At 51.5% G+C, this 12,851-nt stretch overlaps 1 protein-coding gene and 1 long non-coding RNA gene across 2 annotated transcripts; one reads left to right on the top strand and one right to left on the bottom strand.

Annotated features, from left to right (window-relative positions):
- Positions 1–698: 698 nt before the first annotated feature.
- LOC113996623 (alpha-fetoprotein-like) lies at positions 699–7,851 on the bottom strand. The gene is made up of 14 exons (XM_027737800.2): positions 7,655–7,851; positions 6,230–6,356; positions 5,795–5,855; positions 5,467–5,602; positions 5,099–5,301; positions 4,445–4,592; positions 3,955–4,052; positions 3,506–3,635; positions 3,200–3,414; positions 2,932–3,064; positions 2,290–2,387; positions 1,873–2,011; positions 1,361–1,584; positions 699–1,068 (listed from the first exon to the last, which is right to left on the bottom strand). Exons 1-14 carry the CDS (start codon positions 7,811–7,813, stop codon positions 699–701), a joined length of 2,241 nt encoding a protein of 746 aa, XP_027593601.2. The 5' UTR covers positions 7,814–7,851.
- Positions 7,852–9,990: 2,139 nt separating this feature from the next.
- Positions 9,991–11,210, top strand: LOC113996634. Its single transcript, XR_003543832.2, has 3 exons — positions 9,991–10,060; positions 10,314–10,430; positions 10,960–11,210. It is a non-coding gene; the product is annotated as an uncharacterized LOC113996634 (long non-coding RNA).
- The last annotated feature ends 1,641 nt before the right edge of the window (positions 11,211–12,851 follow it).

Here is a 12,851-nt window from a genome sequence, read left to right on the forward strand (position 1 = left end):
TTTAAAATGCCTTTATTTTGGTCTGTGACTATTTGGGGTAATAAAATAAGATTGCATACCAGGAGATGGTGGCCACAGTCAAACCCTGAATTTTCATCACTTAACTGATTGTTTTGGTGGAATTACTTAAGGGCATGCAGCCTCCCTCTAGGTTAACCTGGCTTTCAGACACTTGGTTTGGTTTAAATGCTCCCTGTGCAGTTTGTGTCACTTCCTGTCGTCCAGCGAGGACCTTCCCATGGGCTGTGCAGCTCCTTATGCTGACAGCATTTTCTCACTCCTTTTGATAAGTTCTGGACCCTGGAAAAAAGGAAGATCCGTGTGAGCAGTAGTGTCGGGAGGGCGCTTGATGTGTTCGTGACACGTTCAGTGAGGTGGCAGCAGCAGGTCCCGTCCTATAACCTTGGCATGGTGGGCACTACACTATGTGCAGAGCACAGATACATTTGTCACTGTGCAGGATGCATTTTGCTTTTGCTGGTCAGCTCAGGTGGCCTTAGATTTGCTATTTGTTGGAAAAATACTAAAATACAGTTCTGGTTGGAGTAGTTGGTAGAATCTTTTTGCCTGTGCTGTTCAGGAGTATCCAGAGGTGGGCATTCTTTATTAATAAAAGAAATTTTTCTGTATTTTATCTTTTAAAGCAAAGAAAAGAGAGAACAAGGCTTAAGGGTCAAGGATGGTGTGTTAAAGTTCAGTTAAGGAATACAGCAAAGAGGGGGAGGTGAGAAGTAGGGAAAAGCAGATTTACCGCAGGGTAAAGAGGAGCCAGAGCAGCTCTGGAGTATGAAGTTGAGTGAGCTGAAACAGCACTGGGAAGGCAAGAGAGAAACAGAGGCAGGGAGATAAACAGGGAAAAGGCTTTGACTGAAAACCTGAATATACCCTTTCTCTCCCTGTTGCCGAGGAACTGTGGCTGGAAACAGAAGCGATACCTCTTTGAGGAAACAGGCCTCAGGGTTGGCCTCTCTGCAGCACCGTTCCCTCATGGCAGTGAAGGCGGCCGTGACAGAGCCCAGCTGCTCGGGGCTGATCTGCGGCTTGTACTTGAGGAGGGTGACGAGCATCCTGCAGGAGAGCAGAGCTCTGGCAAGTGGGAGGGGAGCACGCGCTCACGGAGCTTCCCTCCACCCCAGGCCTGCAAACCCCCCTTCTGGTCCCACCCGCTGCCTTCCCACAGCTTTTCATCCTTGTTCACCACCCCGACATGGATTTCTGGCCGGGAGCAAAGCAGTGCCCTGTTCCCCTGTGAAATGAAACATTGGTGCCCGGTTTTGGAGTGTTCCAAAGGAGAAGGCGGGACAGTGGGCAGGGGGAAGGTGAACAGTGCCAGGGGTAACAGCAAACCAGCACGTCTTACTCCTGCTTCCTGTGCTGTAACTTCTCCTCTTCCGAGGTGCACAGGTCTCCATGGAAAGCAAACAGGCCCGGAGTCAGTGCTAAGGGCACATAACTCTCATCGCTCTCCAGTTTGCCTATGCAGGGCCTCCTGAAGGCATAGGAGCTGCTGCAGCAGCGGCAAACTCCAGGGTTTATGGGATCAGCCAGGTGTCTCCTACAGATTTCCCCAAGCACGAGATCCAGCTTTGCCAAGAGAATGAAAAAAACAATGTTATGTTACTTTTTCATGTTCAAAAATCCCTGAAATGCACATTGCTCACAGCGAAGTTAGGAAAAGAGGAATTTAAGTTAAACCTGGTTTGTAGGATAGAGAACACTTGATATTTTTACTTAATGCTGACTTCTGTCAGCGCAGAACCAGCTGGGATTTTTGCAAATGAACATTTATACGCGGTTTTAGGGACCAGCAGCAGAATTTCTGGCAGAGTTTCAGCAAAAAGTAGGACCCAGATACCAAAGGGAAGCACTCACGTGTTCCTCGGCACAAGGCAGCAGCTTGTCCTGGCCCAGCTGGCAGCATTTGGAGCCGATGGTTGTCATTTCCTTGGTGAATTTGATCAGCTCCGCCGATGTCAGCTGAGGCATCTTCTTGGTGAAACTCATGAGGAGCCTGAAATGACAGATTTTGTCATGTTGGTGTTTTTGTTTCACCAGGCAGTACTGAGCAGCCTCTGCCTTCCAGCCAAGCCCCATGAAACACTCCTTAGTGTAAGGACAGGACTAAGCCTGGTGTTTCTAAGTCCGGGTGGGCAGGTGTAAGGCTGCCCTGTTTGTGTGAAGCCATGTGTTGCAGTAGTGCCTTTAGCCTGGCCTGTGTGAGCCGTGTGGCATTACCCCAGGACTGTGCCCAGTGGGAGCAGGGTAAGGAAGCACAGGAAAAAGTAATACTCGTTTTGGAAATAGTAATCTCCTTTCTCCTTGTAAATGTCACAGCTTGTCCTCATGACACTCTGCGTTTCGTAAATATGTTTCCTCAGTTCTTCCTCCTGAAAAAAAAATAAATGAATTTGAGGAAGGGGAATGCGGAATGTCCTGAGTATCTACAGCTGTCTCTCACCTGATATGGACCCCCTGGTTCTAATGCCATTCCTGTCTGAAACCCCTGTAAACTGCCTGAATGTGGTAAAATGTCCACGTCTGTTCCCCATGACCTGGAAGGCCGTGTCTGAGACACCGGGCAGCTCCTGACTTCAGGTATTATGGGGCCACTGTCCTGATCTCAGACAGTGACCATAAGCATCTTTACATTTGGGAGAGTGAACTGGCACTGCTCAGGAGCAGGGCCCACAGAAGTGTTAGCTCCATCCGTTTCCCTCTATCTCCATCTGTCCATGTTAAATTGCTTCGCAATTAAAGATTGCACAGGCTCTGTGGTGCGTTTTCCAGTTGGGAATCAGTCAGGCTTTGCAGGATTTGCTGGGATTGTTACAGGAGCTGTGACTCTGGAGGTGGAGCAGGGATATTGGCATTTTAGTCACAGCGTGACATGCCTGACCCCCTCCACGTGCTGGAGGACCCAGCAGCACCCACCCCTCTGCTGCGGCAGCCACTGGGAGCCCCGGGCCTGCAGCACTCCCGCAGCAGGTCCTCGTAGCCTTTGCCAATCCTGAGAAGCATCTGGGCGGAAAATTCCGGGTGTCTCCTGGAATATTCATACAGAAACCTGCAATATGAGGAAGATCAGGAATTAGGGAGAAGCCAAAACAGCTGCCCTTGGGTGGGAAGGACAGCAGGAGGATTTCAGAGTGGGTTTGTCTGGTGGAACAGGGAGAATTTCACAGAGGAAGCCCTGTGTTACCTGGCTAAGTGCATGTCTTTTTCCTGGGCAAAACGTTCACATATTCCTTTGTCTTCAATGAACTCCCTGACGTGGGGGGACAGGCCTGCCGGTTTGTCATCGTTTTCCATGTTGAGGATGCACTCACTCCTTTGTAACAGGGGCTTTTCACAGCACTGCTGGATCCGGCTGGACAGGACGTGCTGGCTGCTGCACACGTAGCGCAGGATCTCTTCCTGGACACGAGAAAGGGAAGCTGAAAATCTGAACCCTGCAACGACAAAGGCATGAAATGCCTGCAGCCACACGAGTGTGAAAGGGCTTTACCCTGTCCCGCATGCAGCCCAGCGTGTCCCCGCGGCAGCAGTCCTTGTGCATGTCGGCCACGGCCACCACCAGTTTGTGAACGGTCACGAAGTCAGCTTTGGGGAATTTTTGGCTTATCTGGGCAAGCTTCCTACAAGGAAGGAAAATAGTTACTGTTTATATTCACAGTGGGAGACTGTGCTAGCTATCATCATTTTTGTGTGGAGAGGTTGTCTAACTTTGATCACAGAGAGGTGTGGTTGGCTCAGACTTTGGGATTAGATTTTGGAATCTCTTAACAGTTTGTAAGGAAATGGTGATGCTGCCACACACAAATCTGAATTTCTACTCTGTCTTCCTTGTTAGATGCTACTGGTGACCTGCACATAAACAGGAGAGGGCTGGTACTCAGAGTCACTGTGGAGACACAGCTTTATTTCAAAATGATAATAAACATGGGGAAGACTCACAGAGCCTTTAAGGTCCTCTCTCCAAACTTCTTCAGGATTCCACAAGTGTGTTCCTGCCTCAGGGAATCTTCTTTTATCAGCTTCACCACCTTCGGTGCCTGGCAGAAAGAAGGTGCAGCCACAAAATTGGAAGACAATGAAACTGAAACTACAGTGGTGACAGTTTTTAATTTTTTAAATTTTTTTTAATAGTGAGAGAAAACAAGCTGAGAGCTGTACAAGCTGCAAGATGTAACTGTTGCACTTGCTGGTTAGTCACCAGCATTTATTAAGTGCTCTGTGAAAAGAAAGCAGAACCCTTCAGACAATAGCTGAGTGCTTTTAGCACAGGGGGTGCTCCAGAGCAGCCTGATTTCAGCTTGTGCTTAACAAGGGGAATTCCAGTATCAGGCTCAGATGCTGAAAAAGAAATGCTGATATATCTGCCTCAGTATCTGTGTAGCTGTAGCAAAGCTACACATTAATAACCTCAAATTCTGCGGTGGAATACCTGTCTCTGGAAGCATTCCTCCATGTGATGGGAGGGGCCTTCAGCACTTCCACAGCAGTTTTCCATCATCTCCTCATACTGCAGCGCCACAGAGAGGATTGTTGGGGCATAGAGGAAGGGATGCCTTCTGGAAACTTCATAGATAAAACTGAAACCAGAGCAAAACATCTTTAGTCTCAGGGTAAGTTGATAACATAATTATAAAAGTAATAAGATTATAAAAGGTACTAAAGTTATTGGTTTCCTGACATAACAAACAGCTGCACCGTGTGGTGTTTATCTTGGAAAATTCTGGCGGGGCCAACGTTTTCCTGGAAATTGAAGTCTCAAATCCTGCCAGTTCTGTCTTAGAGGCAGCACAACTCCTGCTTGGCTTCTAAGGACTAAAGTGAGGCCCTTGGTTTCAGGTGAGTCCTTTGTATAGAATACAATAAATCAGGCCAGACTGATTGTCACTGGGAGCTACAGTCAAAGCAGGAGGTGGCAGAACATGCTTTACAGAACAGCAATTACAGCTGGTTGAATTATGCAAATAATTCACATTAGAAGAAAAATCATTATGAGAGAGGCAGAACTTTCTGTTTGCTGCTGCATTTGCTGTCCCCAGCCCATAGCTGCCACATCCAGGCAGCCAATCTGTGATTTATTACTTACTATCCTGTTAATGGCTGTCCATGCTGTGAATGGTTTCTGCAGGCAGCTTCAGCATCTGGCCTCTCCAAAGGAGAGCTGAACCCTCGTGAGGAGTTTTTCAGGGAGAGGAAGCAGTCATTTCTTTCAGGATCCTTTTTAGCACAGCAGTCAGCAGACCGGGGAAGGTTTTCCTCCTGGCATATTGTATCGAGGAAAATCCTGTCCTGTGAAAAATTAGAAGTTCACCTTTACAGAGGGGAGAAGGAGAGTCCATGAGCCAAATGTACGTGTGCAAGGAGGTCTCTCGGTAATGGATTCGTGCCTCTGGAAGAACCCATGCCAGAGCTCTGGAATGACAAGCCATACCTGGAAAGCATGACTGAGCTTACCAGAGGCTTCAGGCAGTCGGGGCTGTCGGTGGCCGCTGCCGCACACCTTCTGGCCAGGGCTGTGACCCCCTCGGCCATCGCGGCCGCTCTGCCCAACGTCCCTCCTGGCACGTACTGGGCAAACAGGATCAGGGCTCTGCAGGGGGAACACACAGGGTTAAACCTCTTCCTGGCCACCTACAGACTACTTACAGAGCTCTCTGGTGAGAGGCAGTGAGAGGATTTGTACCACCCTGGTCCTGCGTGGGTGAGGGGTAGGGTTAGGGCTCATTCCCAGTGACACAAGACTGTGCAGTAGCAGCAAATTTGCTTTACCTGCACAACTTACATGGCTTTAAAATTGCTCTCCTGCAGCTGAGAAAATCGTTGGCCGATGCTTGTTTTTTCCTCTGGAAAACAAGATCATTAGAATAAGAAGTGTTCACTAAATGCTGTATCAAATACCATTTTTTTTGTAGCTCAAGTGTTTCTAGGAGGGAAAATTTCCTTTCAATACATTTCCTCTCAAGTTTTCCTTCTATACACTTCCTCTCAGTAATCCCTTCCCCTCCTGCACGCTGCAGAGATTCTCAGGGAATTAGAAGCAATACACTTGGGGCTGATCACACCAGATTTATCAAGTACACTTTTGCTGTACACCTTTGTCCCATAAGAAAATCCCCATGAAGAACTGTGGCCAAGCGAGCCACCAGATAACCACGTGTGCTGAGTCCAGCCAGCAGTGTTAAACAAAAAATAGAGGTAAAATACGAGATGTCCTTACCTATGTCCTGAGAAGTTCTAGGCAGGGCTTTGGCTACTCTAAGGCTCACCAATAAAATGACATAAATGATTGTTTTCCAGTCCATCCTGTCAGATTTTGGCAGGGGCCTGGGGTGAGTTTGCTTCATCTGTGAAAGGCAGAAAGAATTAAGGGGAGGGTGGTACTTTTATACTCTCCCAGATGATTCCTGGTTAATCAAAACCCTTTTACTGTCAGATTTCACATTAGTCCTTTGAGAATACTCCCACAATAATTAGACATGCTCAGGATGATGAACTGACCACCTTGTTGCAGAGGAAGGACCTTGAGGATTTTTTTCCCCCTGAAATTTAGACAAATAGACATTTTCTGCTTATCACACCTCACACAAGAAGTTAAACATGCTGGGCTTTTTATTGTGCACACTTATCTCTACTTAGAGATTGCTTAAAGGTGATTGCTGTGCAGAAAATGACTTCGGAACACATTAGTGACTGGAAAAATCCCAAGTTCAGCTGTTACCCTGATATTTCTGCATTCCCTCCTTGCTGTACAAGCTCTCTCCTGCTCCCAGCTCCCAAGGAGTCATGGAGAAAGGCTGAGTGATGTACCCCCACACACATAACATTTTTGCAGCATTGATGATTACTATCAAAATGCCTATGAAATTTGGAAGAAAATCAACTCCGAAACTGTAGGATAAAGGGGGAAATTCTGATTAGTACAGATGTTTTACTGATTTTTTTTTTTTTTTAGAAGTATGCTGTAAGCATCAGCAGGATAAAAAGACAAAATTTTGGAGATAGAATGGCTTGGGAGAGCTGCAGTTATTGGTAATACAGAGGTAGGTGGGCAAGGACTGTATTTCCACATATGTGATCATCACAGAATCCCAGACTGGTCTGGGTTGGAAGGGACCAGCGTGCTCCAAGCTCTGTCCAACCTGGCCTTGGACACTCCCAGGGATGGGGCACCCATTTATATCCTCTAAATTCAATGTCTCCAGCGCCCCTTTGCATGCTCAGCAGGATGGGCAACTGCTTTTCACTTTCCTTGGAAAACCCTTGCCGCTCTTGGGATGGTAATTGGGCTGTGTACAGTGAACATTGCTTTGCAGGAGGGAAACGTGTGGTGTTTAACTGCAAAGCAGTGTGGTGAGGATCATTTCCAGGAGAGGCCCTTCCACTTAGTGCGTTCAGTGCAATGAATGTCCTTCTAGAGGCTCTGGAGCGAAGTAGTTATTACCCCTAAGAGGGAGGAAGGAATTAAGACTTCATCCTGGGTGGTTCTTGATACTGGGAGGGGGATCTGCAGCCCAAATTTAAGTGTGAAAGCTATAAAGGAGTGCTGTTTGTAGGGGCTGCAACATATGTTTGTTGCCAACACAACACGCTGGGAAGCAAAGCCTGGGTGCCAGCTAATTGTGAGAGCATAAAATGAACCTACAGCACCTGGAATAGGAGATGTAAGAAATTCCTCAGGTTGAAACCCTTCTCCCCAGCCCCAAACTCCCCTGCACCTCCAAAGCAGAACAGCCCTGCTTTTATCTCGGTTCCAAATCCAACTGCAGCTGAAGTGGACACGGCAGAGTACAAAGGGTGACATTTACAGCCTGTCCTTGGCCTGCGTGGCCCCGGGCTGGGATGGTGTGGCCCAGAGAAGCCGGGCCGGGTGTCCAAACAAGTTATCTCAGCACAAATGGGGGTGCAGGGACCTGCTGGCTCAGCACGGGTGGGCAGGGCAGGGAATGGCTCTGCCTGCCACAGGGAGCAGGAACTGGAAAAACGTGCAGGTAATTGGGCAGCGCTGAAGTGGTTGAAGAACACTCTGTACTTGTGCAGGTTTGGGTACAGCTGCAGGTGTGCTTAGTCCTCCTCCTTCTCAGCTCAGACTCTACAAGGGAAAAAGAAAAGTCAGGCCATCAGAAACCAACCCAGATGGACAAAAAATATCAGCTGTGGAAAACCACAGCCCAAAAGAGGGCCTGGGAATACAAGGACTATTACTCAGCATGGGCCCAAAAGCTCTTGAATAGTAATTTTCCAAACCACATCAACACTGAGGCTTAAGATGCTACTTTAAGTGCTGCAGCTTGGCTGCAGAGCTCTGTCTTTGTGGCAACTGGAAGACACTGTGACACAGGAGGGAAACAGCTGAGTTCCTATGGATTGCAGACATGGGGGTGGGATCCAGGGAAATCAATTCCCCAGACACGTGGAGCCGGACTATCGGGTGGAATTTCGCAGCCGATGGACCGAGGGCACCGCCTGGCGAATTCTGCCCAGTACTGCAGGAGGTGCAAGTACCGACGGTTCCCCCACTAAATGCCACCCAGAACTGCAGGCTGGGAGTGACCCGAGGGCAATTCCTGCCGAAATCCCACCGGACCTGTAGGCACAGTATCCTCAAACATTTCTCCCTGGCGAAAAGAACCTGGAACTGCAGACATCTCCCCCTCGCAAATAAAGCCGGGAGCTGCAGCCACAGCACGTCTTGAGACTGCAGGACTTTTTGGAATTCGCCAGGTGCCGCACTCGGTTCGGGCTCCTCCCGCAATTTCGGGGGTATTTCGGTGCGGGGCGCGCTCCGCGCTCCCTTTCCCTTCGCAGTCCCGCCCGTTTCGTCGGACAGCGCCGCGGACTTAGTTTTTTTCTGAGCTTCAGAAAAGCACTACCCACCCTCTGCTTTTGAGCCCCAAAAGCACAGCACTTAGGTGGGTTTCTTTTTTGGAGCTGGGACAGTGCAGGACTTAACCTGCACTTCAAGGGCTGAAACTATGGGACTTAGTCTTTTTCGGAGCTTCACAAACATAGGGCTGTGCTTTTGGGACCCAAAATCCTGTTTCAAAACGTGACTGGATCCCTCCCTGAGCAGCCCGGTCCGATCCCATCGGTGCCCGTGGCCTGTGGGCCGCTGTAGTTATTTCACGGACGCTGCCATCTCGCGTCCTTCTGTTGCCATTGCAGTCTCTCTGACAGGCTTTTGACACCCTCGGGCTTTGTTCTCGCTGTCCAGGCCGTAGGTTTAGTTCTTTGTAGTCCCTTCCCCGCGGGGTCGCAGCCGCGGCACCCGCCCCGCCCGGCGTTGGGGGCTGCGGCCGCTGCCGGCGCTGCCGAGGCTGCCGGGGAGGGACCGGCCTGTGCTGGGGGCACGGGGGTCGTTCCTTGGGTTCGAGGGCGGCAGCGGGAGCGGCGCTGCGGGGCGGGACGGGCGGGAGGGGCCGGGGGAGGGCGGGGAAGCCGCGGCGGGGCCCGGGGGCTGCAGCTCTCTGGCTTCCCGACTGGCTTTGCGGACATTTGCCACCTTCGGAGGAGGCACAAATCCCCGCGGAGCTGAGCGAGGGGTGCGCGGAGTGCAGCGAGCTGGGGCGGGGCTGTGACCAGGGGAGGGTGTGCGCAGTCCCCCAAAATCTGCACCCCGAAACAGCCCCAAAGCACAGAGCGAAGCGCCGCGGGATAGCGCCGGCCCCGCCCCTCGGCCCGCCCCCCAGCTCGCGCCGGCCCCGCCCTCCCCCAAGAACGTCGCAGGCCCCGCTCCCCTTGTCCCGGGAGAGCTCCCGGCCGGGCCGTGACCGCGGAGCTCCCACCGCCCTTCCCCGGCCCCGGCGGGAGCCGCGCGGGGGGAACGGGGGCGGGGCCGCGCCGAGGGGCGGGGCCGGGTGAGCGGGCGGGGCGGGGCCGCAGGGCCGGGTGGGCTGGGATTGGGCGGCGGCGCTCGAGCGCTGATTGGGCAGCGCTGCCGGCCCGCGGTATAAAGGGCCGGCGGGGGGGGTGCGGGCGGTTGCGTGTGAGGGCTGCGGGTGCGTCCCCGCTGCTGCCCGGGCTGCGGAGGGGAGAGCGCCTTGGCCGCTGGGTTTGTGGGCCGGGGGAGCCGGGGGGCGTTTAGGGGCGCGTTGTGCTGGGCAGCGGGGGCCGGGTAAACCCCTTCCCTGCCGGGTGACCCTGGGGGAGCCGTGGCAGGGCTGCGGGGCTGTTGCTCTCTGGGTGCCTCAGGGATTGCCTCGGAATCCCAAAGCCTTTCCCCGTGCAGGGTTACGAGGCGAAGACTGGTCTTAGTTTCTTGGTGCTGCATTAATGCTTTTTGCTCGTTCTGTGTCAATTTGCAGCCTGGCTCGTGGTTTCCCCTGGTGCGGAGGCGAGTTGTGCTTCCTGCTGGGAGAGAGAAGGGCCTTGGGAAGCTGCTCCATGAGCCACAGCTGTGCCGAGCCCGGGAGTCTGTCCAGGTAAGACCAGGGCTTATACTGCCAGTGAGGAGCTGGGTTTGCTGTTGGCAGATAGAATATGCCCGTGCCTTGAAATGCAAGGACAGGCAGAAGCTGGGAGGGACCCTGAGCACATTTGAAAAGCCCTTGACTGTGGGAGAAGTGTCCAGGAGAAATGATTCCCTTTTTACAGGGAGGCAGTCTGCAAGGACAGGGGGGTTGCTGTGCTCTCTAGCAAAACTACTGCCCTTGGGATGTGCAGGGTGAGGAAATGTTGGCCCCGTGTGGGCTGGAGCAAAGGTGTGTGGGTGGCTGTGTGTGACAGCCGTGGGTGTGCAGGAAGGGGGTTCTGGTGCCATTGGAGCTGCCAGGGAGCCAAAAAGGGCACAGTTGTCTGAAAAAAGTGCAAGCTCTGTTGGCCTCTGTTGACACCTGCACCAAAGGAGATGCAAATTTTCCCCCTCTTGGTTGCAGGCTTCACAAAGCTCCCAGGAAAGGAAGTTTTAGATTCCAACTCCCCTTTATGCTAAAGGTTTCCTTGCTCTCTCAGCAGGATGTCGAGTGCCACCATGTCCCCGAGGTCAACCTTTCTGCTGTTGGGAGAGCACGAGGTGGATGGAGAGGATCCACAGGCATCTGCAGGCACAAGGGACTCGTACAACTGCGATTTTCCTCCAGCCCTCGTGAGAAGGACTTTCAGGATCCTGTTGGGAATGTGCCAGTTCTCCTGCTGGAGCTTTTCTGTGGAATATTTGAACACAAAGAGTAAAACTAAAGTCAGGTTTGTTCTGGAGTATGTTACACTTGTGCCAAGTTCCTTCCCTCTGTATATTTTCTGTTCTCAAAGCATATTCTTGGGTTCCTGGGCACTTCCTATTAAATGATTCCCTGAAAATAATTTTGTACTGAAAGGGGAAAGGAGCTGTCTGTGGGAGGCCAGAGGTCCTTGAAAAAGCTTTGTGTTTTTTCACTCAGTAAGCTCTTAAAATATCTCAGAGTGTGCAGGAATGCCTGACTTCTAAAACTCACCAGCTGAGTCTTAGAGGTTTCTTGGAAGAGCTGAGTTGAGGCAGGAAAATTGCCCCCCCAGGAGGGACTCTGTGCCTGCTCTCCCGTGGCTCCAAGGGATCTCTGGCCCTTCACGCCGGCACCGAGATTTTCTCGGGAAGGGCCTCAGATCCCCGGACCAGTCTGGGACACAGGCAAGATCCCCCTGCCTTTAGAAATGAGGCCTTCTTGTGGCTTCCTCCCCATACCCGTTGGTGGGTTCCAAAAAAGGACTCTTGAAATGCCTTTAGGGCTGTCCATGGCAAGCTTGAGACTAAATTGGCCCCCCTGGAGGGACAGTGCTGTGGGTGCCCCCCGGGTTGGGGCACCCCGAGGACTCCAGCGCGCACCGAAAGGATTATTCGGGGAGATCCTCGGGGTGCCCGGCCCTGGGGAGCTCAAAGCAAGGTCCCTGCACTGGATTCAGGCATTGCTGAGAGTATCCCAGGGGTCCCTGTCCCTGCTAGACATGGAGCTCTCTAATGGGCTGGAATTGGGTGATAAAAGTGGTGCTCCAAGTGCCAAAGAAGTGTGGGATTGGGATCAAGAAATGAGCAGTGATGGTCCAATTGGCTGTTTTCTCTTGAATGTACTGTAAGAGCTGCAGGAGTGCCAGGTGTGTGTTCCAGTCCCCAGCATTTGGTTTGCACCTGTCCTGCTCAGACACAGGTCCAACTTCCTCAGTCCTTAACCCAAGAGAGGGAGAATGAAGGACTGGCAGTGTTCAGGTGATTGGTGTGACAGGGGTTAAACTGGGAAAACATTGGGGAATTGCTCAGTTTCCCTGTTTGCCAAACTCCCCAAACCTGTGCTAGGAAGAGACTTCCTGAAAAACTTGAGGCAGAAATGAAATGGAAAACTGGGGATATTGAAACTGTAATTGCTGAAACTCAATGTGTCCAAGCAGCAGCTCTTGTTGTGCAGGGAATAACTCCTGTCAGCAGCAAGGTCCCCACTGAAGTGGCAGCTGCAGTTGTTCCTGTGGTGTGGGCCAGTGGAGTGTTCCCGGAGAGTGGAAGAGGGCAGAACCTGTAGGTATTACCCCTACTGTGGGATCTCTCCTGATAAGGCAAAACCAGTATCCTTTAAAATCAGAATGCCAGCTTGGATTGGTTGCAGTAACAGCTGAATTGGCTCATTCTGGTTTGCTTGTAGGACGTGAATGCAAGAACCTGCCAAGAAAAGCAATGGCCAAGGTGATTGATGAGTGCAGGACCTGAGAGAAGCACCTTGAATGACAACCTCGAGGAGTTTCCAGTATTGGATTGAAAAGATGGCCTTTGCTGCATGTCCTTGAGCAAGGAAAGCCAAGAAACCTTTGCTTTGGAAGGAGAAAATCTGGAAAGCAGGAAAGAAGAAAAGAAGTCACCTGACTCCTCCCTGAGCCCCAGAGAG

This window comes from Pipra filicauda, unplaced genomic scaffold (assembly GCF_003945595.2).
Source record: "Pipra filicauda isolate LSUMZ 115617 unplaced genomic scaffold, ASM394559v2 scaffold541_size332799_pilon, whole genome shotgun sequence".
In the NCBI taxonomy this organism is placed as follows: domain Eukaryota; kingdom Metazoa; phylum Chordata; class Aves; order Passeriformes; family Pipridae; genus Pipra; species Pipra filicauda.